This window comes from Ochotona princeps, chromosome 3 (genome assembly GCF_030435755.1).
Source record: "Ochotona princeps isolate mOchPri1 chromosome 3, mOchPri1.hap1, whole genome shotgun sequence".
NCBI lineage: Eukaryota > Metazoa > Chordata > Mammalia > Lagomorpha > Ochotonidae > Ochotona > Ochotona princeps.
Window position 1 is genome coordinate 3,846,312 of NC_080834.1, and position 24,997 is coordinate 3,871,308.

Here is a 24,997-nt window from a genome sequence, read left to right on the forward strand (position 1 = left end):
CCCTGGCTTTGGCCATGTGGTCAGCGGTCCCTGGAGTGCAGCAGGAGCTGCCGTCACCAAGCCTGGTTAATAAAGGCTCCTCCTAACACCCTCACACGTGTCCCGTGGGATCTCTCTCGCTGTCTGCGCTAGGATAGCTAACTGATCGAGGAAAGATTCCAAAGAACAAAAGCAGAGGTCAGGGGAGGAAAGCGATACAAGGACTGGCTTCAGTAAAGAAGGTATGTTGGTTGAACGACTGGTCCCCAAAGATCTGGAACCTGTGATGGCAAGGGGACTTGGTATGCTTAGGTTATGAATCTACAGCGAGCGAGAGCATCCCGCATCACCGAGTGATCCCCCTCTGGGACCATGATGTCATGCAGGCAGTCACAGTTGCTGAACAAAGGCCCAGGGGCCCAGGCTCCTTCAGGACTTCCAGAAGCAAACTGCCTTGCTGACATGGGTTAGCCCAGGGGTGCCAATTCCCACACTGCTGACTTCCAGAACTCCAAGAAAATAACCCGCCATTCCGCATCACTCCATGTGTGGCATTTTGTTATAGCCACCCTGGACAAAGAATTCAGAGGGACACCTTGGGTAATAACTTAGAAATGGACCTTCCTCCAACAACCATTCGAAAAAAACAGAATTGGGCAGGTTTATATTTGCTCTGTAATTAACCCGTGTGTATCAAAACATTCTTAATCTCATAAAACCTAATTATATGGGTCTGGTGCGGTCGCCTAGCAGCTAAAGTCCTCGCCTTGCATGCGCCGGGATCCTATATGGAAGCTGTTTCTAATCCCAGGGGCTGCGCTTCCCATCCAGCTCCCTGCTTATGGTCTGGGAAAGCAGTTGAGGATTAGCCCAAAGCCTTGGGAGCCTGCACCTAGGTGGGAGACCTGGAAGAGGCTCCAGGCTCCTGGTTTCTTATCAGTGTAGCTCCGACCATTGCGGCTACTTGGGGAATGAACCAGTGGACAAAAGATCTTTCACTGTCTCTCCTCTCTGTATTATCTGACTTTCCCATAAAAAATTAAAAATACATCTTTAAAAAAACTAATTTAACAATGAGAATTGAAAATTACATTGAATTCCAATGTGTCCGTGGGAAATCATAGGAATGTATGTAGAAATCAAGTGGGATGGTTAAGCCGGAGAGCGGGAAGAGATGGTGACTAAGAAGGCAAATTCAGGAATTTCAATTGCTGCTTTTACATATATATGTATGTATGGATGGATGGATGGATTTGTACACAGAGCAATGGGTAAGAGAAAGGAGGATGGGAAAGGGGTTTGTGGGTGACCTGGGCTTGTGGGTGACCTGGGCTGTGGCTCCTCACTCGAGCCCCGCCATCACGGCCTTTGAGGCATCTGCAGCGAAAGGGTGTGTCCTCTGCCACTCTCTCCCTCTGCCTTTCTGTCTTGTAAAATAAGTGAAAGAAAAAAAGAGCCAGGCTATTGCTGCCGTAAGCAGACCCTACTTACGCCGGCGGACTGTCACCACAGAACTTGCCGATTCTTCTAGCATCGTTGACTTCCCCCCCATTGAACACGGCCACGTAGTCATATCGGCAGTAGTTGTCTCGCTCCACGTCAAACTTTTCAAACTTGATTTCTATAAGCTTTAGAGAGAACAAGAGTGGACGCACCCAATGAGCATTGCTGAATGACTGCGCATGGAATGCTTCCTCTCCCCTCAGGTGTGACCCATAGGATTTTCTTTAGTAAAAAAGAAATTTTATTCACTCTGGTTTTCTTGTTACTTATTGTTTAGTCGTTTTTTTTTTTAAAAAAAAAACATTTTCTTTTTATTTTTGTCATTCCAAAAATTGTTTCAAACCCAGATCTACTCTAGTCAGATCTTAAACTTGGCATGTCCCGTTCACTTCCGGTTAGAAAAGGCATGTGGACACGAATGAACTCTAGCAAGCCAGGTGAAGATGAACCGCCTGTGCAGCTCTAGTGCCCAGCTTGGTGACTGTGCACCTGCCCACTGCTGGGAGGAGACCTGAGATGCCCTTACGACACACACCTTCACACATCAAAAGCTAACCATGGGATATGATGGATGTGTTGGCTTGTCTGAGACCATGCTGTCACAATATGGTGTTTGATATATCAGAACAGCACGCTATATATTGTAAAGATGTCATTTCACAGTGGCTAACTATACCTCACCGAACCTAGGAATGAATGACAATAACTGGATAACTGAATGTGCACTGGGGACTGCCCACCAACTCCATGCCCTTCTAGAAGCAAAGTGACAGAGATGTTTCTACAATGTATTATCCAAGGTGCCCCCTGTTAGTGCCTGTCAGGGTACGGTGTGGGGCTGGGGGATGAAATGCTTGCATGGAGTTGTTCCACTTTGCCAGGAAGTAGGCTTAATCACTATCATGCCTGAGCAGACACATCTTTAGGCCCATGATTCGGAGAAGTGGGATGGCCTGCAGTGAGTTCTTGCAGTGTTATCCGAAGCACAGCCCCCCTGGAATGTGGCAGCTTAGGTATGCTGATCCACAAAGGCAGAGCTAGAATTCTCGGTTCCGATTTGGCTGTGCTGGCACCAATAAGAGTGTCCAGAAATTATTCAGATGAATAGGAAATTGTTATCTAATAGGTAGCCAAGCGTTTCCGGTTGAAGCCTTTTTTAACGAGTGTGTTCCGCATGCGGGTCAAAGGCGCACTCCTTGACCTGGCTCATACCCATGGCACTGAGAAGTTGGGATCCACTCTTGCAGGTGGGCAGGAACCTTGCGTAACTTCAGGGAAGCTAAAGGGACACTGATCCTATTTGCCAATCGGCTTTAATTCTCATTCGCTAAAGAAGACTTCTACCCGGTCATCTGGGAGCGGATGGCAATTGCAGCTGCCCCACAGAAGGATGTAAGGGCACACGTGAGCCTAATCCCACACCTCTACAGCCACGGAGGGCCAAGGGCGCGGGCTTATTCATATTCAACACTGCTTTACGTTGCAAATTTAAATTACATCCTCTGAATCCAGTGACTTCTTACTACTGACTAATTAGGTAATGACTTCAGCGTGTCAGAAATGTGAATTTAAGCAACAATCTTCAGCAGATTTAGAGAATCTTACATTGTATCAATGACTTTTTTCTTTCAAATATGCGGGGTTTTAGGATTCTCACTCAGGTGTGTGTAAGTTTGTACCTATGTGTGCACCCATGCACTCAAAGCACTGCTTGCATAGCCTGGCTGCCTCAAAATTTTTCTATTAAAAGTATGTATGTCAAATAGCATTGGACAGCCTTATGAAGGATCAATCTAGAAAAATGTTTTGATACAACACATTCTAGTATTTGGGTAACCACAACCCCCCTAAAGCAGGCAGCGTTCTCTGCAGTGATGGCTTGGCTCGAACCCTGCTTCGCAAAAGCCAAGCCTGTGAACTTTCACTGGCCATTGTGGCGACTGCAGTCGGGGCCTGACACGCACAGGGCCCCTCCCACAGTCAGCCCACGCTCACGTCAGGCTCAGCGTATCTGCCACCGGGTTCAATGCTCTTACGTGGGATTTGTTTACCACGTGTTTTGCAAACTGGAAATTAGGAAACTAAATCTAAGGCTTTGCAAGTCAAACAGTGAAAGGGTGACTTCAAACTTGATCTTATGCAGAAACACCTGTGTCCTGCAAGGGCCTCTGTGTCCTCAGCTCTCAGGTAAGCCCCACACTGGACACTCAGAAGCTCCGCCCACTCATCGCTGGTTGCACCCACTCCACACAGGCCAGCCCACACTGGCAGGGAACCTCACCTGATTCTTTGGGGCTACAATGTGCCACACACAAGTGACTCCTGCAGGGTAATCCCGGTCGGGCCAGTTGGGGGTTTTAAAAGAACCAGAAGATCTTTCCAGGCGTCCTCCACAGTACTGATCTCCTGAAGTCAGCAAACACAGAGGAAAAACATTGCAGACACTTATACACTGATACTGGTTACAGCAGTATAGTCACAGGGAAATCACAAGTGTGAAACGTTAGCTGATACCACAGGGCACTTCAAAAAATCCAGGATCCAGCGCGGTAGCCAGGTGCACACCAAGATCCCATATGGGTGGCGGTTCTAATCCCAGCAGCCCCGCTTTCCATCCAGCTCCCTGCTTGTGGCCTGGGAAAGCAGTCAAGAACAGTGCAAAGCCTTGGGACCCTGCACCTGCGTGGGAGACCCGAAAGAGGTTCCTGGCTCCTGATCAGCTCAGCTCTGGCCATTGCACTCACTTGGGGAGTGAATCATCGGATGGAAGATCTTCCTCTCTGTTTCTCCTCCTCTCTGTATATCTGACTTTGCAATAAAAATAAATAAATCTTAGGAAAAAAAGTCCATGGGAAATAGAAGTTTAGTTTGGCACAAAACTTTTTTTAAAAATCCATGCAGATAGGGCCCGGCGGCGTGGCCTAGCGACTAAAGTCCTCACCTTGAAAGCCCCGGGATCCCATATGGGCGCTGGTTCTAATCCCAGCAGCTCCACTTCCCATCCAGCTCCCTGCTTGTGGCCTGGGAAATGCAGTCGAGGACGGCTCAAAGCTTTGGGACCCTGCACCCGCGTGGGAGACCCGGAAGAGGTTCCAGGTTCCCGGCTTCGGATCGGCGCGCATCAGCCTGTTGCGGCTCACTTGGGGAGTGAATCATCGGATGGAAGATCTTCCTCTCTGTCTCTCCTCCTCTCTGTATACCCGGCTTTCCAGTAATAATAATAAATCTTTAAAAAAAAAATCCATGCAGATATGAGAAGTCATATAAAGTTTCTGGAAAATGTATACTACAAAAAAAGTGCATGGATTTAAAATCATGTTGCACCAAAATAAGTTTACCAATTTTTATTCACCAAAAAAAAAAAAAAATGTATTTACCTGAGAGATAAAGACAGAAGCCCCATGTGCTGGTGCATGCGATGGCTGAGCCAGGACTGGACTGGCCAGCAGGCGGGAGCTGGGGACTCAGCCTTCCCTTGGGTGTAGGGGTGACTGCTGCTCCCAGGGTCTGCCTCAACAGGAAGCTGGAGCCAAGAGTGGGAGGCAGAAACGCGTGCCAGGCACTGCAAGGTGGGATGCCCGTGTCCTAAGCAGCAATAACCCGCCCCCCCCCCCCCAGCCTGATCCTACAGATTCATGGGCCCTTGAGCTTCCTCAAGTCACACCACGTGGTGAATAAAGGCAAAGGCAGCTCTGAGTTGTGTCTTTGAAACAAGAGAGCTGGGCTCAGTGCTTTGGTGGGATGGGTAAAGACACCCACTGTGGTGTCAGCATGCCACAGAGGGGCCAGTCCGGAAAGTTACTTTAACACAAAGCTCAGAATTTTATATTACTTGAATGTAACTAACCAGACTTGCACAGCAATTCATATATACTAGTGGAATATATCTTTGATATAGAAGACAATTATTCTTAAATCTGTAAGTTTAGGAAACTATACTGTCCACATTGAGGGTTGGAATAACTTCAAATGCCTTGGTTTGTTAGAGAAAATTCCATGTATCTATAAATTAAATAAAATAACATAAAGACCTCTAATAGCCCCATTATCCACTTTCAACAATTATCGTCATTCTGCTGTTCTATTTTGCTGCTCAAACCCCAGCACTTGGTCCTTCTTTTTACTCTGATAGTCTGGCGGGCGGGGAGGGGTAGCTCACACACTTTGAATGCACAGCTCTTAGCTGTGGACACACTCACATAACTCAGACTCCCCTGATGAAGACACAGAATCCATCATCCACAGGCCCTCCATCCCTCCCCACCCATCCTACTTACAGGCCGCCCATTCATATTTATAACACTGTATTTTTAACAACATGAGTTCTCATTTTCCGACCCTTTATTCTCAACCTATTTTGGTCTTTATATTTCAGGTACTTTCTTGGCGACAACCTATAGTCGGGTATTCTTTCTCATGCATTCTAACAACAACTACCAGAGTCTAATCCTTCCAAGCGAATCCATAGGCTGCTTCTTTCCCATCTGTCTCACCCTTCCTTGGCGGAGGAGAGGAGGCGGAGATGGAACCGCCTTCAAGAAAGTTGCATTCTAGTGTTCTAACTTTAGCAATGCTATTTGAATCTTAAAACATGTCCCTGTGATCCTTGCGTGTCCATAGGCAGCTCTATCCCAGCCCACCTAGAGTTCCCACTGCACCTCTCTGTACTGTCTGTGTGTGTGTGCATGAGGCACAACAGTGAGCTCCGCTCAGCTCCCTACCTCTGCCGGGCAAACGGTCTAATACTCTACAATACAGGGCTAAGTGGACTCCGACAAACAAAAATGTTGAAAATAAGAAAATCAAAAGAAATCAATATGTTTACCACTTCCAATGGTCACTGTTCCTTCTATTACCTTCAGGGGACATGCCTTTCAACCTAAGTATGCAATGTCTTTCAAGCATCTGGAGTGTTCTTCTGCAAATGTTTATTTCACTTTCTTTTGTTAAGATTTTATTCCTTTTTATTAGAAAGTCAGATATTCAAAGAAGAGGAGACAGAGAGGAAGATCTTCCGTCTGATGCTTCACTCCCCAACTGAAGCCAGGAACTAGGAGCCTCCTCCGGGTCTCCCATGCGGGTGCAGAGTCCCAAGGTTTGAGGCCGTCCTCGACTGCTTTCCCAGGCCACAAGCAGGGAGCTGGATGGGAAATGGGACAGCCAGGTTTAGAACCAGCACCCATATGGGATCCTGGTGCGTGCAAGGTGAGGACTTTAGCTACCAGGCTACCACGCCGGGTCCTTCACTTTTATTTTTTTTGTTTGTTTAAGACTGGTTATAGAATCTGGTTGACAGTTTTACTCCAGCACATAAAAAAATGCTATTGTTTCACCATGGGGGGATTGGGGAAGGGGTTGGGGGGAATCCCAGTGCCTATAAAACTGTGTCACATAATGCAATGTAATCAATCAAAAATGTGTTTAAAAAAATGCTATTGTGCTTCTGTATCTGGTTTGGCTTTAACTAACTCAAGAGTTTCTCCCCCTTCACACTTCTGTAATTTGCATCTCCATTATTCTGTCTCCTGCCAGAATTTCCTGCCAAGCATCCTTGGCTGCCCTGTTCCCATAACCTGGCCGCCCTAGCCTGGAAGAGATGAGGGCGTGCCCTCCAGTGAGAGCTGAAAGTTTCCACACCCTGCCCCCTGCAGCCAGCTTCCCAGGACAGAGGCTTGTCCCCCTGGGAGCTCACGCCTGCTGGTGGCCACTTCAAAGGACTGCTCTGGAGAACAGATGTTTGTCTACATCTGCAGGGAAGCCTCGCGTGTTCGTTCCGTGTATAAGAATACATGATGCTTTTTCTGAACACAGTGATTTTTTAATTGTCTCGTGGTGGTCTGGGGGCACTTGCTAGCTCTCTGTGTTGGAGAAGCTATTCTTAGGTTTCAGATCAAGGAAGTAAATATTTCTATGGCGTGCCCAGAGCCGTGCGGGACACACAGCGGGCGTTCCTGAATCGTGATGCCGTCGTTGCTACAAATGCCATCACGAGGTGACAATACCTCTTTCATTTGGCTCAGCAGCAGAGAACATAGCCATGAAGCCATTGCCGGCTGTGTTGGCATCGGAAATCATCTGCACCATCATCTTGTTGCCACTGGACACGAGAGCTCCCGGCCGGAAGGTGCCGCAGAAGCGCCCGATGCGCTGGCCGTTGGCATGGCCGTTGTACACGTCCACGAAGTCATAGCGGCACAGGTTGTCACTCTCCAAGTCGATGAACCTGAAGTTAAGAACGACAACTTTTCCTTCGGGGACCTGCCAAGAAAAGGCCCAGTGAAGAGACTGTCAGGAAAACGGAGCCCATCGTGATATGCCAGTCCTTAGCGTGACCGGGGACAGTGCAAGCATCCCACGGCGATGGTTTTCTCTCTTCTGAAATCTAAGGCAGGGAAGCTTGCCACCCCACTGCACCCCACACACAAGTTTCTATTCTCTTTTGACCGAGTCCATGATTCTCTGGGGTACACAGTCTTACTCCTTTATAGTTTTTCTTTACAAAACTGTAAAATAGAGGCTAAGCCTTGTTCACTGATACGCTGCTGTTTGCAAAGAATGTCACCTGTGACTGCTGGTTAGCATAGTCTTGCATATTCTGAAACACCCTGTGGCACCCACAGCTACTACTCGGCTAAGAAAGTGTTAGGATATTTCCTACAGGGGCACAACGCAGTAGCCTAGTGGCTAAAGTCCTTGCCCTGCATGCACTGGGATCCCATCTGGGCACCAATTCCTGTTCCGGCTGCTCCACTTCCCATCCAGCTCCCGGCCTGTGGCCTGGGAAAGCAGTAGAGGATGACCCAAAGCCTTGGGACCCTGCACCCACGTGAGAGACCTGGAAGAGGCTCCTAGCTCCCGACTTCAGATCAGCTCAGCTCCAGCTGCTGCAGCCACTTGGGAAGTGAGCCAGTGGACAGAAGATTTTTTTCTCTCTCCTTTTCCCTGCAAATCCCCTTTTCCAATAAAAATAAATAAATCTTAATAAAAAAAGAATATTTCTCATAATATCTACAATAGAAAATCTCATTTAAATGAAGGAACACATTTAAATGAAGTTCAAAATGAACAGTTTTACTTGGGCATTGTACAGTTCATTTACAAATAATTTGTTTTGGGTCCTGGAAAATCCACATTAAATATTTATATTGCTTAAATGAACCGAATCACTGTTGAATCACCTCTTCTCAAATTCCTTGCATTATGTGTGCTCCAGGTGAAAACTCAAGAACGGAGCAGCCTTGAAACACAATGCACTAATGATTAAAATCAGGAGGTTTTGCCTTGTACATACATCTTCACCCTACCTTCACAGCAGATTATGAAGGCACAGGACAGAGTGCGGCCCTGGAGGGCTGCCTCCAGGAGCAGCAGGTGCGGCCCGCTCGGCGGCCTCCACCCTGGGTCCTGGACAGGACTTGGTGTGCCCTGTTGATTAGGGCACACGTGGACTACCAGCTTGCGACACTCTGTCCCAAAGGAACCAAAGCTGCAGGCCTGCTCTCTGCCCTGGGCAGCTGGAGTGCTGTCTGAGAAGCAGCAGAAGCTTGGTTGCATTATGGACTAACCCCAAGAACCCTGGCCCTGGTTACAGTTCTTTTGAAAGGATGCCAAGGGGATCCAGTAGGAGTGGATCGCAGTCAGCCAGGGGCAGGGAAGATCCCAGGCCTGCTATGTGAGCCTTTTCAGCGTAACGCAGCATGCGTCCTTCAGAGTGGCTCTCACTGCTGCCCAGACAAAGCTCCTGGCTAGAGAACCTGGGAAAGCAGACAGTGCAGCCGCCCCTCCCACTGCAACACCCCATAGCCCATGTGCAGGATATCTGTATGGATATACAAACAGGACAGTATGACTTCCCCTCACGCACCAACCATCCAGAACTGCCTTTTATTCCCCCCAAAGCTTTACTGATTTGGAAGGAGGAGTTAACAGAGGAAGATCTGCCGTCCACTGGTTTATTCTCCAAAGGCCATTATGCTGGGGGCTGAGCCAAGCTGAAACCAGGAGCCAGGAACACCATTCAGATCTCCCAAGAGGGTGTAGAAGGACAACCACTTGAGCCACCTTCAGCTTTCCCAACATATTAGCAGGGAGCTGGATTAGAAGAAGAGCATCCAGAACTCAACCCAGTGCCCATTCAGGATGCCAGGCAGCTCAGGCAGTGGCTCTCACTGCTGTACCACAATGTTGGCTCCTTCAAGTCTCGTTTAAGTAACTAAAACATTTCAGATAAAAATAACATTCCCTTCGCCTCCATTCTGAGTTCTATTCCTCCATCCTCCTGCCACGCATTTCATAGGTTTCCCTCCCTGCCATTCAAAATCTTCTTCTAAAATATGAGATATGTACATGCAAAGTAGTTATAGTTTGAGTCCATTTCAAAAATAAATGAAAATGAACAATGCTATACACAGCACTGTACAGTCTGGGCATTGTTGAGGAAGAGGAGAAGGGGAAAAGACAAAATGAGATTACTGGGTTTTCACAAACTCTTCTACCTGCATGGAACACTGGATCATTTCTGCCTTTCTCTCACTCACACTTAGGGTCTATTTCAGGACTGCCTGCTCCTGGAGTCACTCCCAGACACTCCACAATCCCTAAAGTGGACCCTAGCCAGTGACCCACGCAGCCCAGCCCCGAGGCTTCCAAGCTTGGGGGAGCCACCCGCTTGCTCACCCACTCACCCATCCACAGTCTCCCTATCTGTCCCACAGAGGCAGCTCCCAGGGGCAAGGGGCTTCCTGCCCTGCCCACTGCTCCTACCCCAAGGCACAGGGCACAGCCCCAAGGAGGCAGCCAGCCTTACCAGGTGTAGGAAGTGAAAGAACCACCAGGCTCCTTCGCACACACAACAGGAGTGGGCAGGCAGCCCCACATCTAACATTTCCCATCCACCCTGGCTCTGCAGCTCCAAGGGCTTTGTTTGAGTCACTCCTGACCAGAGAAGATGTGTATCTTCAGGGAAACCTTATAGTTCACTCAAGACACTTTTCTGGTGGCAGCTGGACAGAAATCCCTATCTTAGGAGGCGATGCCGGCCAGGGAATCTGTTATCTACATCGACACTGTTTCCCATCCACAGACCAGTTCTGTGTGGGCCAACGCCCAGTGCTGCCAAAGAGTGACCTCAGCTCACCCCAGAGCCCCTGGGACGGCCTGCCTGTCACGGGCAAACATGCCAAGCTCTTGGTGCTGGGGCTCCTGCCAGAGAATAGAGCCACTGCATTTTACATTGATGGTTTACACTGGCAGGACTCTACGGGCAAAGTGCAGACACGGAGTCAGCTTCTGTGGGCAGGAGTCCGTTTCTGGAGGAATGACCATGAACCTACGTCTGTACTGTCACCTCCCCCAACACATCTACAACTTTAAGAAAAATGACCTGTTTTTGAAACATGCTTGAATTTTTTGTTTGTGTACAGGTATTGTTAGAACCTTCTAAGATTTCTCTCCTCTGCAAACAGACGGGCAGAGTGTACTCTGATGCACGGGCCCGAATGTCCACATAGAGCTTGGCAAGGTGACCTTACACGCCTCCCCCCGATGGAACCCAGAAACCCACCCGCACATGACGCACCAATATCTAGGATACCTTCCGGAAGGCGATAAATCAGAAGCTTAGAATAGCTCACTCATGCATCAATACTAGTCGTTTTAAAGGAAAAATATATCTGGGCTTAAAAAAAATTCATACACATTTTGATTAGTAGAAGGAAATAACATAGTTTTTTAAAGACATTTATATATTTGAAAGTTAAACAGACAGAGGAAGAGAGAGAGGAAAAATAGACCCTCCATCCGTGGGTTCATTCCTCAACCGCAGGGATGGCGCGGGCCGAAGGCAGGAGTCTGGAGCTTCTTCCAGATCTCCCACGTGGATGCAGGAGCCCAAGCCTGGGCCGCACTCCACTGCTTTCCCAGGGACATTTTCACAGAATTGGATCAGAAGCGGAGCAGCCGGTTTCCACTGGCACTATGTGGGTCGCCGGCCACTCTGTTTTGTTGTTGGGGATTTCACGGAAAAGACTTCAGCCTCTTGATGTCTAAAAGGAGTTGGAACCCTCACTGCCTTCAAGTGCAGCCCAAGTACACCAAGCTACATAGGATTACACTCCTCCTGCACTGGAAATGACGTCATCACCAGGAGGACAGGGCACACACTTAGTGCATACCAGAGATCAACCGTTTCCCTAAGCACTGCGCATGTGATGCTCCAGGTCACTCCTTAAGCAGCCCTATGGAACCTACAGCACAACTCTCCCAGGGGAGCAAGCTGAGGCAGAGAGAGAGGAAGGCTGGGGACAATGGCTCCTGTCTCTCCTCCTGCCCCTTTCACACACCGTGTTGGCTTTCAGGCCAGACTTGGTTGCTCCAGGGCCCCTCCGAGCTGGTTTCCACCTCAGGGTCTTTGTGCAAATCGGTCCCTCTGCTTGGCACACCTGCAGTCCCTGGCAGTCCTGTGCCTGCCTCCACCTCCTGATTCAGGTCTCAGCTCAAGTGCCACATCCTGAGTTCCACAGTCACTTGACTTAGAGGCCTGCATCCATTATATATCAGCTGCCTTACCACCACATTGTAGACAACGGAGAACAGGCTCTCCAGTCCCATTTCTACAAGCTCAAAAACAAATTATTGGGTAAATGACTAGAACTCTTACAATCTTCAAAAGAAAATAAAAAGTGCAGGCCACAGCTCCTACCACGGGCACATGCGTTTATACAATAACACAAACTTACAAGTACAGAGAAATGCCTGGCACACTTACAGGGACAGTGGTTACAGCTGAGGGGGTGAGGATGACTCTCCCAGGGCCACTCCACTGGTGGGTGGCGGAGCCCAGGTCGCCTGGCATCCACGTCACAGTGCTTCCTACAATTTAAAATGCCACAGCCCGTGGAGGCTGTGACTCCTGACTGTGGTTTCCACTCCCAGGGCTCAGAGGACACGGGCATTTCCAGGCTCCCTCGCAGCTGGACTGGGCCCGGTCAGCGGGACGCATGTGCAGGTGATGTGCCCCGCTCCAGACCCAGCCATACCATCTCCATACAACCCTCTTGGAGTGCCCTCAGAGCTCTAAGGAGCGAGTCCAGAGAGAGATCCAGGCAGTTTTGGGAGGCGGCAGAGCTCTACAGCGAAAGGAGTTAGTGCTTGCAGGAGAGCTGCCCAGTACAGCCACTCGATGGCACGGGCCAGCGCAGCAAGCAGCAAAGGCCCGTGTGTGGCATGAGGGCACTGAGACCTGGCAGGCTCACTGGCGGAGCAGCCCTGCTTGTTTGTGTTAATGGAAGGGCCGGACAGTCACTAGTGTCCTTACCCACGACCTTTGTGATGGGCGACTGTGGAGCCAATCGTGCTGGGGTAACGTGCCTACAAAGCCTTCATGGATCAATTGTGCGGCACCAGAACCTCAGGCTGTGTGAAGAGCAACACAGGGGATAGCTCTGCCTGCCTGCAGGCTGCTCATCACGGGAGAGGATGCAGGCCATCTTCAGCAACCAGGGCTGTGAGAAACAGCCTCACTAGGCGCTCGCGGCCAGTCTGGCGACCCGGCAAAAGCCTAACTGTGGGTCCCTTGCTGCCACCTCGACTTCTCCCTTGGTGCAGCCACTGGTAGTGCTTATCTGAGAAGGGAGATGGGTCTTTTGACTCAAGATCTGGCCACAAAGTGAACAAGAAACCAGGTTTCCACCTCTTCTGCAAGCGCTGCCTATGGGTGAAGCAAAAAGCACCAGTGTGGGGACAGTGGCCGTTGCCTGGCCTTTCAGCACGGCGAGGGGGACTGAACTCAAGTCGGCCAGGAGTGACCGGGAAGAGCAAGGCTGAGCCAGGGAGTGGAGGCTGTAAGGACAGAGAGAGAGAGCCTGGCCATCGTGCCAAGAGCCACTGCGTTGGGCTATGCCTGGGGAAGGAGACAGGGTCAGAATGAAGGGCATTCTTTTTCTCGGATGTCCACCTGCTGGCTTTCCTGAGGCTCAGCATGTCACCAGGACCTACTGTGGACACAAGCGATGACAAATCTGAGCAAGGTATGCATTCAGCATTGACCTTCTTGACAGCTAGAGTTACTGCTTCATTTTCCATTAAGCTTTCTTTTTAGCTGTGAGATCCTGAAAAGCATTGCCAAGTAATAGAGTTGGAGATTTCTACTCAGCAGTAAATTTCAAAAACACTCCAGCAAAAGCAGTCACATTATACTTAGTATGCTGCTGCGGGACATCCTCCATTTCTCAACAGGAACAAACAACAGTTCTTTCCATATTTCTCCAAGAACCAGCCAACTGGCAGCCTGATGGCCCTGTAGAGCTCACAAGTCATGGCACCAGGCAGGGTAGTGGCTCCCCACGTGGCAGGCTGAAGCAGCAGCACACAATACGTGTTTCCCCATCACCCGAGGATGGAAGGAGCACCTGCACCTCGTGGCTCGTGCCCAGGCCATCTCATAGGACCAGTGTGCTCCCTGCATGCTGTCCCTGAAGGGGTCAGTGTGTCAGAAAGTGCTGGGGAGACACAGACAGCTGACCACTACTTGTCCTTCACACTTAATCATGTTGCCTGAGGGCACTGCGCATGTCTGATGAGCTTGCTAGACAAGGCCACAGGAGAGGACAGACATGTAAGGTGAGGCTCCACCAAACACACCCTGGATTATTTTAAAGTGACTCTGAGGACTAACCTTTGCTGAAGGGAGCATGTAGACCAGTGGTTAGGACACCAGTTAGAATACCTGCGGCCACAGGAGTTCCCAAATTGGATTCCTGGCTCTGATCCTGTATTCAGTTTCCTGCTAATGCCGACCTTGGGAGGTAGCCATGTTGGTGGCTGAGTTCCTGGTACTCCCGTGGGAGACCTGGGCTAAATACCCGGCCTCCAGCTTTGCTGTGGACATGTGGACTGTGAGCTCGCACAGGGGAGTGGTCTGTATCTCTAAACCTCTCAAATTTAAAAAAAAAAATGCCACATTCAACAAAATAACAGAATTCTGACAAATGATAAATCACTTCAAGTGCCCAGAACGGCAGGTACAGATATCAGAACTGTCCAGGACAAATGAAACGACCTTAGACCCTCTGGGTTTCTCCACTGATACCTGAAGCTGCCCCACCGGTTTTCAACAGCCACAGGTGGCATGAACAGCTGCTGAATGGCTAAGAGGATGAAATATGGCAGAAGAGCCCCCAGGACCTACAGGATGAAGTCCCCAACTCCTTAGAATCATCAGAGCAAGACCACTCCCCACACAGCATTCTAATCTTGACCATCACACCTTACGCCGGGATGTCCACCTCCCGTCCTCAGGGACAACCAGCTAGCTCACTTCCCTTCTCACCTCCAGGTCACAGGCGTGTTCCCTGCCTCGATTAGTTTTTCTTCACATGTCAGAAAATTGACCCCACCCTAATTTCAAAGCTGGGGCAAAACCAAAATCACCTGTGCTGAAAATCTGCCCTCACCCCAACTCCCTGCGGCTCCTCCTGAAACCCAGACCCCCGCGACAATGTCTTGCCTGTCTTCTTCAGCAGGGTCCTTGGCACCCACGTCTCACAGATGCCCATGACATATCTTCCTCTGTATTGTACAGGTGTGCACCTTGCATGGCAGGACTGTTCGGCTCAGATTTCTCGGAGTCTGAGTAAACAAACCCATGTGGAGCTGTGGATCAGACAGTACAGAACAACGCAGGCGAGGATACAGACGGGAAAAAAAAAATCCCTATCTTTAATTTACATACGTAATTGTTTCCTGTTCCTTATTTTGTACATAATTTAGGGACTCTGTGCCTTTTGGTTATTTGACTTGTCAATCAATAAATATTCATCAAGAGCTTCCAGCACAACAAACATCAGGCATGGAAGAATCTACACAACCAAGAGTGCAGAGAACCCAAAACCCAGCACTGCCTCCTGGGGTAGGCTGGGCACAGGATGGGTGAAAGACGGCCCCAAAGGCTGGCAAATACATCTGTCCCAAGAAGCTTATTTTGTTATAATCTCTCAAGATGATTTTGTTATAATATCCAGGATTATAATTTTTAACGACATGCTTATTTTTGATTGGAAAAGTAAAGTGACAGAGAAAGATATCTATCTGTTGAGTCACTTCCCGAAATGGCCAGAAGAGCTGGGACTGGACTAGGTTGAAGCCAGGAGCCAAGAAGTACATCTGGCACATAAATGTACTGATGTACATAAATGGCAAAGGACACAAGCAATTGAGCCATCAGCCACTGCCTCTCAGGCACAGCAGCAGGGAGCTGGTTATGAACTTGGAGCAGTGGGGACTCAAACCCATGAGATCTTATGAGATACTGTGTCTCACATAACAGCTTTTCTTAAAGATTTATTTATTTTTACTGGAAAGGCAGATTTACGGAGAAAAGGAGATACAGAAAGATCTCCGGTGTACTGACTCACTCCCCAAGTGGCCACAACACCTGGTGCTGAGCCAACCAGAAACCCAAGCCGGGCGATCCTCCAGGTCTCCCACATGGGTGCAGGGTCCCAAGGCTTTGGGCCGTCCTCTACTGCTTTCCCAGGTCACAAGCAGGTTGCTGCATGGGAAGCGAAGTAGCCGGGACTAGAACCGGCGCCCAAATGGGATCCTGGTGTGTGCAAGGAAAGGATGTAGCCATGCTGAACCGTCACACTGGGCCCTCAAGTATCAGCTGAACCGGCTACGTCACAGCTCTCACATAAGAATTATGAATATTTAGGGCCCGGCGGCGTGGCCTAGCGGCTAAAGTCCTCACCTTGAACGCCCCGGGATCCCATATGGGCGCCGGTTCTAATCCCGGCAGCTCCACTTCCCATCCAGCTCCCTGCTTGTGGCCTGGGAAAGCACACGAGGACGGCCCAATGCATTGGGACACTGCACCCGCGTGGGAGACCCGGAAGAGGTTCCAGGTTCCCGGCTTCGGATCGGCGCGCATCGGCCCGTTGCGGCTCACTTGGGGAGTGAATCATCGGACGGAAGATCTTCCTCTCTGTCTCTCCTCTGTGTATATCTGGCTGTAATAAAATGAATAAATCTTTAAAAAAAAAAAGAATTATGAATATTTAAAATAAGGTTATTAATTCTTGTTCTCAGTTTCCTATCAGAAGAGTGAAGATAAATCATAAAAAATTAAATATAGTTAATTTCTTTGCACCTTAAAAAATGGAAAAAAGTACTCAAGACATTTCAGGCTGTTATATCCAGTTCTCTAACATGGTAAACATGATTGGTTGAGAATCATGCACAAGAGTATCCCTACTCCTAACCACAGTACGTATCTGACTGCTATTGTTTTCAACAGTATGTAGTCTAAGTATTCACTTAGTGGGAGAAGACAGGGTTTGGAAAGGGGCAGAGAGTGACAGCATACATGAAACAGATAGTTCTCTTCCATTAGTTCACTCCCCAAATGTCCATGACAGCTAGGGAGAGGCCGGGCCAAAGTCAGGGACCTAGAACTAAGTCCAAGTCTTCCATGTGGGTGGAAGGGACCCAAGCTCTCCCACACTGGCAGGAAGCCGGAACCAGATACAGAACTCGGGTGCAAACCCAGACGCTGAATACGGGATCTGGACACCCCAACTAGAGGCCTCACCATCGCCCTACACATGGGCCCCCCTTGATGCTATTCCTGAAAGTAACAAATATGAGTTGAGGAGCTTTTTTCTGCTTAATGACATGAGAATACATTTTTTTTTCAAAAGTTTTTGTAAAATAGATCTGATTTCCAGGCTAGAAATGATCCAAGAAATAATATGATGTTTTCAAAAAAAATCCTTCTGTCCTTTGGGATTTCATCTGATCAATTCATTAGGTGACAGATTACAAACACAAAATTCTCCTAGAAATGAAACAAGAAGCCCTTCCCTTCTGGGATGAGGAAAATCACAGGAAGATAATAAACAAATCAAAACAGAACAGTGCAAACATGAGCGAGTCATGTCCTCTTGAACAAGAGTTTACGTGTTAGCATTACCTCACTACAACACAGAACAAAAATTTCTGAAAACAATTTCTAGTTTTTAATTAAAAACAAATCATGGCTGTAGTATATGGTCTAGAACAGCACCACAGCCCTGCCCTCTTTTTCACCCCTGATATCTGCTCTCAGAAGCAGCCAGTCTCTTTCTGCCCTTTAGTCTGAAATGTACTCCTTTCTTCCTAAAATGCTTGTATTGCTATGTCTGGATTTATCCCTTTTCAGTTTCATCTCTTTGCTTCCTATTACTACGCCATCAAAATTCTGGTTTGAGCAACAAAAGACTGCTCATAACTACACGCCCAACAATATTATTCATTACCAAGCTAAACTGTGATTTCTTTTTTTTTAATTGATTACATTGTATTATGTGACACAGTTTTATAGGCACTGGGATTCCCCCCACCCCTCCCCAAGCCCCTTCCCCCATGGTGGATTCCTCCACCTTGTTGCATTACCACAATTCAAGTTCAGTTGAGATTCTTTCATTGCAAGCATCTACCAAACATAAAGTCCAGCATCTTATTGTCCAGATAAGTTCAACGGTTTCTTGGGGAGACCATCTCTGGTCTGAAGGCAGAGCTGGGAGAGTATCATCCCGATCAATTAAAAGCCCTGACATTACATCAGTAACAATTTATAATGTTATGGAATTAGTTGACATGGTATTGAGTAACCAATATGTCTAAGGTTGTCTAAAGTTAACAAAGACACACCATGGTGGTGCTTTTTCTTATTTGCAGTGCTAAGTACTACTTCTGTGATAATCTCTCTTCCATCTTCTCTGCTGCTTCTAGAATTCTCTTCAATCAGGGGCTTCCTGGAGAAAGCTGCTAATATTTTTCCTCCTCATTGCTTTACCTTCTTATTTTGCATTATTCTTGCTTTTCTTTATCTTCCGATCCTATCAGCTTTTTCTTCAATCAAGCTACTAATTTCCATGAGTGTTTCTCTTATTTTTTGGTATCATGTTCCACTACACATACAAATTTATCATTGAGGACACAGCATGATATCTTAGTAGCTAAATCCCTGCCTTGCATTCGCCAGGATCCCCACATGGGTGCAGGTTTATACCCTACCTGCTCCGCACCCCACCCACCAGCTCCCTGCTTGTGGCCCGGGGAAGCAGTCGAGGATGACCCAAAGCCTTGGGACCCTGCATCTGCATGGGAGACCTGGAAGAAGCTCCTGGCTTGGGATCAGCTCAGCTCTGGTTGATGTGGTCACTTGGGAAGTGAATCATCAGATGGAAGATCTTCCTCTCTGTCACTTCTTCTCTCTGTATATCTGACTTTACAATAAAAAATAAATAAACCTCTAAAACAAACAAACATAAAGTGTCTTCTTGAGGGTCATCACACTCATTGCATCCTTCTGCTCTGCGTGGTCTGAGTCCACAGTCTCTGCTTTCTGTCTGTGTTGGGGATTCTGCTTTCCCACGGAGGTTTGACTCCTTAGTTGCGCATTACATTCCTCACTGTGGGGAGGCTAAGCTAGGATGCGCTGGTTTTTTCATTGTTTCCCGAGTACCACTTGTCTGGGTGGAGCACTGTTCTTTGGTGCTGTGCAGGATCGCAAAGATGCTTTGTGCCTAGCCAGTGCTTGGCACCGGGGGTTAGATCATCACTTAGGATACCTCAGGCATCCCACTTCATAGCACCTGGGGTCCAGTCCCTTTGTACTGGGCAAGCCTCTTGCTGATGCACACCTGGGAGGCAGCAGGTGCCTTGGGTCCCGGCCACTCCTGTGGGAGACGTGAATTGAATTCCCAACATTGCTTTGGCTTGGCCCAACGTGGCTACTGTAGACATTATGATAGTATAACAGCAAATGGGAGATATTTCTTTTTTTATCTCAAATAAAATAAAAACAAATGAACTAAAACAAACAAAAAACAGTCCTTCAAGGGCCTTGTATGAAAGGTGACATTACCGCAGCTCTCCTGAAACCTTGAAAGTACACACACATTAGAAATACAAAGCATCTTAGCATTAACACCTTCACTGACTCGCCTAAGCAGTGGACAGAGGGTGAGGAATACAGACATGCAGGGGCCATGCTCAGGGGTACCTGTCCTCGGAGTCTGTCCACAGGAAGCCAGAGAGCAAGCGGGTACTGGGGAGGCCATAAGTCGGAGTGCCAGAGTGATGGAAGTGTGCAACCAACAGAGCGAGCCCCTCCCTGTCATGGGCCTTCGGGGAGGTTTGCAAGGGGAGTGGTTACACAACAAAAGTGATACTGCCCCCTCTCGGGTTCCAGGTGATGACAGATGAGCATCGCAGGTGGGCAGCAAGGACCACGTGGGTGAGGGAGGAGTGGCTCTCGAGCTCGTGACTCTGAAACAGCTATGACCACAACATGACCATAATTATACAGATACTGTGTTGAAGGGAATGTTTCTATAGAATACATTTTCAGAAATGGGTTTGCTAAATCAAGGCACGGGGGATGTTTAAAGTATTAAAAACTAATTTACCAAGAAAAGCTACATAAATTCCCACTTTTAACACCATCACCTATACTTAATGTTATCAGAAACTATTAATCTAGTAGGCAAAAACAAAAACCAAAAAAGGCCAGCATGTTTTAATTCATGGGAAAGCTGGGTTCACAGAAATTGGAGGAGACCGGAAGGACAGCAACATGCAGACGGCACTGTGTTCAGGACCACCTCAATGTTCCAAGACCCTGCGCAAAGGAAAGGCAGTGAAAAGAGAAACATTCACTGTCATTTGCTTTAGAGAGAATCGGGGCAGAAAATCCAAAGGGACAATAATTCTGTTGGTTTTTGTTTTTTTTTTAAGATTTATTTAAAATGAATCTGATGGGGGAAACGGCCCAGAGAAAGAGAGAGACCTTTCACCTGCTGGTTTGTCCCCAAATGGCCCTGATGCCCAAGCCACGGGTGAATCCAGCTGGGTCCCCAGGGGTCTAAGTACATCTTCTGCTGCCTCCCGGCAGAGGGTTGAATTGCAAGTGGCACAGCCAGGCTGCAAGTGATGGCGACCCAGCTGTGTTCCTAATGGGCCCTAAAAGGTTCAATTATAAACATGTCAAATTTCAGACAATCCAAGTGCAAACTGTGATATCAAAAGCCCAATAGAAAAACGGTTTGAGAGAAGGGTAAAGATTTCTAAGGGTCTGCTTCTCTGCCAAAGGAAGACATCTGTTTGGATGGTTGGCTCTGGGAAGCAGTTTTGCCAGAGAAAACAGAGGCTCCAGGGAGGGATTCTAGTGCCAGAAGTTACCAGCCCAGGACACAGCTTGGCTGGGGGCTGGGATCACAAAGCTGGAATCTTCCTTACTTCTACAACTGTGTGCCCAAGCTTGTCAATACCTCAGTTAACCTGGCTTGTAATTCTCTCCCAAACGAATTCTTCCCCAGCCACACCCCTCCCGCCCAACGCTATTCCAAAAACCTAATTGTCATTAAAAGCAAAGTGGGAACACCAGCATGCCGAAGAAGAAAAACCAGAGGATTCCCTGGGGAGCTCACAGTCAGCAGCTGAAAGGACAGTGACGCATTTTGCTCAGATGGTGTGACATTTAAATGAAATGTTCTGTGACAACACATTTCAGAGGAGTCATAAAAAGCAGACACACTGGTGAAGAAGGGGACAGTTGGAGGAAGACTCAGAGAGACTGCGCTGGCCCAGCCTGCAGGTAGCAGCGCACATGGGCGAGGCACAGGGGAATTGGGAGGCCCAGCACAGGCACCTGTTACAGTTGCCACAGCGCCCTCTGTCCTTGCATTGACAACTGCTAAGTTCAACGTTATTTGTACAATGAGTGTCACCAGGTGCCCTTTCCTCCAGGCCCTCAGGTGTGCTTGGTGGTGCTGAGCTGGGTGCTGCATGGCTTCTCCGTGCCAGCAGGGGATGCTCATGAAGCCTGAGGGGCCCACCTATAACGCCAGGTGCTGTGGTTCTGGGCCGCAGATGTCAGCATTTCCTTGGCACCTCAAGGCCTATTTAGGACAAAGCTTTTCTATCATAAGACACTTTCTTCTTAAACACACACGCACGTGCACACACACACACACACACCACTCATCTTAAGCACACCTTTCAGTGACTTTGAGTAAATTTATGGAGTTCTGCAACCATCACCACAACCTGGCGTCAGTATATTTCCATCCATCCAGAGATCTTAAAAGACTGCCTGTACAGAAAAGTAGGGCAGGCAAAAAGATCAATGGAACAGAGCAGAGTTCAGAAACAAATCCACATGCACATAGCCAATGAGTCTTGGACAAAACTACCCAAGCACCTCAATGTATGGAACGGTTCACCTCATGTGCCATCTGGATTGGGCTAAGGCATGCCCAAGATGGCAGGAGGATAGTACTTCTGGGTGTGATGGTCAGGGCGCTGAGTCGGGCCACTGAGTACAGGAGATCTGCACCAGGCAATCCAGTGAGGACTGCAACAGAAGCGAAAGGTGGAGGAGAGGAACATTCCCTCTGGGGCTGGATCTCCTGCCATCTCTCCCTGGGCACGGGAGCACCTGGGCATGTGGGACTCCGGGATTTCCACCGGCAACCTCTCTGATGCCCTGCTTCTCAACTCAGACTGTGCAGAGCATTAGTCTTCCTGGTTCTCTGCCTGAAAGACAACAGGCAGGACTTCTCAGCCTCCACAACCAACTGTGCCAATTTCCACCCCGGGAAGGAAAGGGAAAGGGGGGAAGGGAGGGACAGAGGAAGGAATAAAATCTATCCTCTCCTGTTTCTCTAGAGATTGTTAATGCAATGGATAAAAGACCACTCTTCTCGACCAGGAATGTTTGAAGAAGTAGAAACTCATAAGGAAAAATAGGGTTATGACCCAATTTGAGGTAAGTGACAAACCGAAATTAAGAGTGTCAAAATCATAAAGCTTCTAGGAAAACAAAACAAGCCAACAAACAAAACAAGTGACAAATGATATCACCAGTACAGCCAGGACTAGAGCCCAGAGCTCTGATCTGGTATGTGAGTGTCCAAGCGGCACCCTAACCACTGTGCCAGAATGCCTGACACACGTGATGCATATATTTAACAAAGGATCTGTATTCAGAAAAATCATCAAACTTAATGATGAGAGGAATAATCCAAAACACTGGTAGATATCTGAACAGACCCATACAAAGAAAAAACAATATGTACATAAAAAACATCCAATATCGCTAATCATCGGGGAAATGAAAACTGAAATCACAATGCAGTATTACTGCATACCCAGACGCCTTGCTAAAATTAGAAAGATGCAGACACCAAATGCTAGAATATAAAGCAAACGGGACTTTCACATGGTTGCTGGAGGGAGTATAAAGTGATTAAAGCCATCTTGGAATCTAATCTGGTAGTTTAAGATTTCTTTATTTACTTCCTTATTTATTTACCTGAAAGGCAGAGTAACAGCGAGGCAGAGACAGAAATTTGGGATCCAGTGGTTCACTCCCCCCGCTGAGCACCACAGCCAGGGCTGGGCCAGGAGCCCAGAGCTCCATCCAGGTCGGCCATGCGGACGGCAGGTGCTGACACAGTGGCTCAGCAGGTTAACCCTTCTCCTGTAAGTGCCAGCACTCCATATCGATGCCAGTTTGTGTCCCGGCTGCTCCACTTTCAACTGAACTCTCTGCTTGTGGCCTGAAAGCAGCAGAGGATGGCCCAAGTCCTTGGGGTCCTTGGGTTCCTGCACCCACATGGGAGACCTGTAAGAATCTACTGGCCTCTGGCTTCGGATGAGCTCAGCTCCAGCTGTTGTAGCCATTTGGGGTGTGAACCGGCAGATGGAAGATCGGTCTGTCCTTTCTCTGTAAATCTGTCGTTCAAATAAATAGATTTTTTTAAAAAAAAAATCAGTAATTATTCACAACTTTTCACTGAAATTCTATCTCTTTTCCTTAAACTCCCTATTTTCAAGACCAAGAGGCACACTTGGTTGGTGCTGGGGTGAGACGCAGCCGGTTTAAGTAGAAGGGTTTGGAAACGCTTCTGTGGATCAAGGCTGATGAAAGATCGTATTTTGAATGAAGAAAGAGCACAGTGAGCAAAAATAGGTATTTCCAATGGGAACTTGCCATGCCCCAGGGGGATGACCATCAAGTTGGGAACAAACTGGCTTGCAGACAAGTCCTACATAAACACTACACTTTTATTTCTTACTACAGCCCTGGAAAAGAGATTCTAAGAAAATAAAAGCAAAACACCATCACCACCATTTATTAAGCAAGCGCCTGCTGGTGCCAAGGGCCTTTCGTGAACTACGCCCTTCAGTCCTCATATCAACCCTACAAGGCATGCCCTGGTCATTATATCCAGGACACCAACTTCAGAAGCTTCACCCTCTACCAGGTGAAGAGCCAGGCAGGGTTCAAACCCTTGTCGGTGTTAAGCGCCCACGCCCATTAGTCTAGTCCCTGAGCAATGTCACACACCACCCTCCATGACCCTTGCCACCCTGTGCCCCTGTTACTCATTCTATGGACACCTCCCTGGCTCACGATAGCCAGCCTGACTTGGATGGGATCTCCCAACCTGGGCAGTCTTGTGCCCAATCCGGCACTGGATTTCTGGCAGGTACTTACTACACAACTTGAGTGAAAGATGATTTCTTCAGAGAAGGTCATGCCAGCTAGAAATCTTCTTATCAGCGTTCAAATCCTTATCATTCATTTCAGCAACAGTCTAACTGCCCCTGGCTTCCCTGCACCCTCTTTCTGTCAGTCGGACCCACTTCTGATTAAACGGTCACTCCCTCCCTTTGCATTTCAGAAAACACTATTTCATTGTATATAGGATGCAGGAGTGTCTAGGGGTGAGGTGATGAAAGGGAGGTGATATTTAGTGGCAGGGCTGGTGCCCTGGCCAGCTTTAATTCCACTCCCTCCTTCTCTGTGGGTGTTCCATTTATTTTGGGATGTTTATACTGGTTTTCCGGTTTTGCTACACTGACTCCCATGAGCTAACACATAACGTGACTGAAAACGCTCTTTGTCCCCCAAATTCGTAGAGTAAGAAAGCCCAGGGCACCCCAAAGCATGACTGTCACTGGTGTTGATAAAGCAGATAGGGCGCAGCTACGGAAGTTGAGGGGAGTGGTGAAGGAATAAAAATCCACTCAGGTAACATTTCTCCGTGTGAAGAGCAAGGACAGAAACGATCCAAGGGCTCACCCCCCACCTCTAAGCAGAATAATGTGGGGAGCAAAAGCACCCCAAAATCTGGACCCCTGTAAATGCTTCTCTGGCCTCCAGCATAACACAATCAGCCATGAGACCACCATTTCAAATGACAGAATTCAGGGAATCTATAAGTTTCAGGGACAATTTAAATCTACCGATAATTTCATGTCATAAATTGAATCCTGGAGGTGGGCAACGGGTGTGGAAGTCATTTCACCGGTCTCTTTAATGACGTGTTGTTTAAACTCCTGCTTTCCATTCGGACCACTTTCACTGGACTGTTTTCCCCGTGTTATCCTACTCCCGGGATGTTTCAGGAAAGCAGGCCTTGTTTGGGCAAGGATATCCCATTAAAGAGAATCACTTTCCGAAAAA

General features: G+C 48.1%; 1 protein-coding gene across 1 annotated transcript in view; it reads right to left on the reverse strand.

Moving 5' to 3' along the window:
- PCOLCE2 (procollagen C-endopeptidase enhancer 2) overlaps positions 1-24,997 on the reverse strand; it is a 50,161-nt gene that overhangs the window by 15,831 nt on the left and 9,333 nt on the right. Inside the window, exons 3-5 of the mRNA XM_058661403.1 lie at positions 7,485-7,740; positions 3,764-3,888; positions 1,471-1,607 (exon numbers count right to left, since the gene is read on the reverse strand). Of these exons, the coding sequence (XP_058517386.1) occupies positions 1,471-1,607; positions 3,764-3,888; positions 7,485-7,740 (518 nt within the window). The remainder of the gene's footprint in view (positions 1-1,470; positions 1,608-3,763; positions 3,889-7,484; positions 7,741-24,997) is intronic.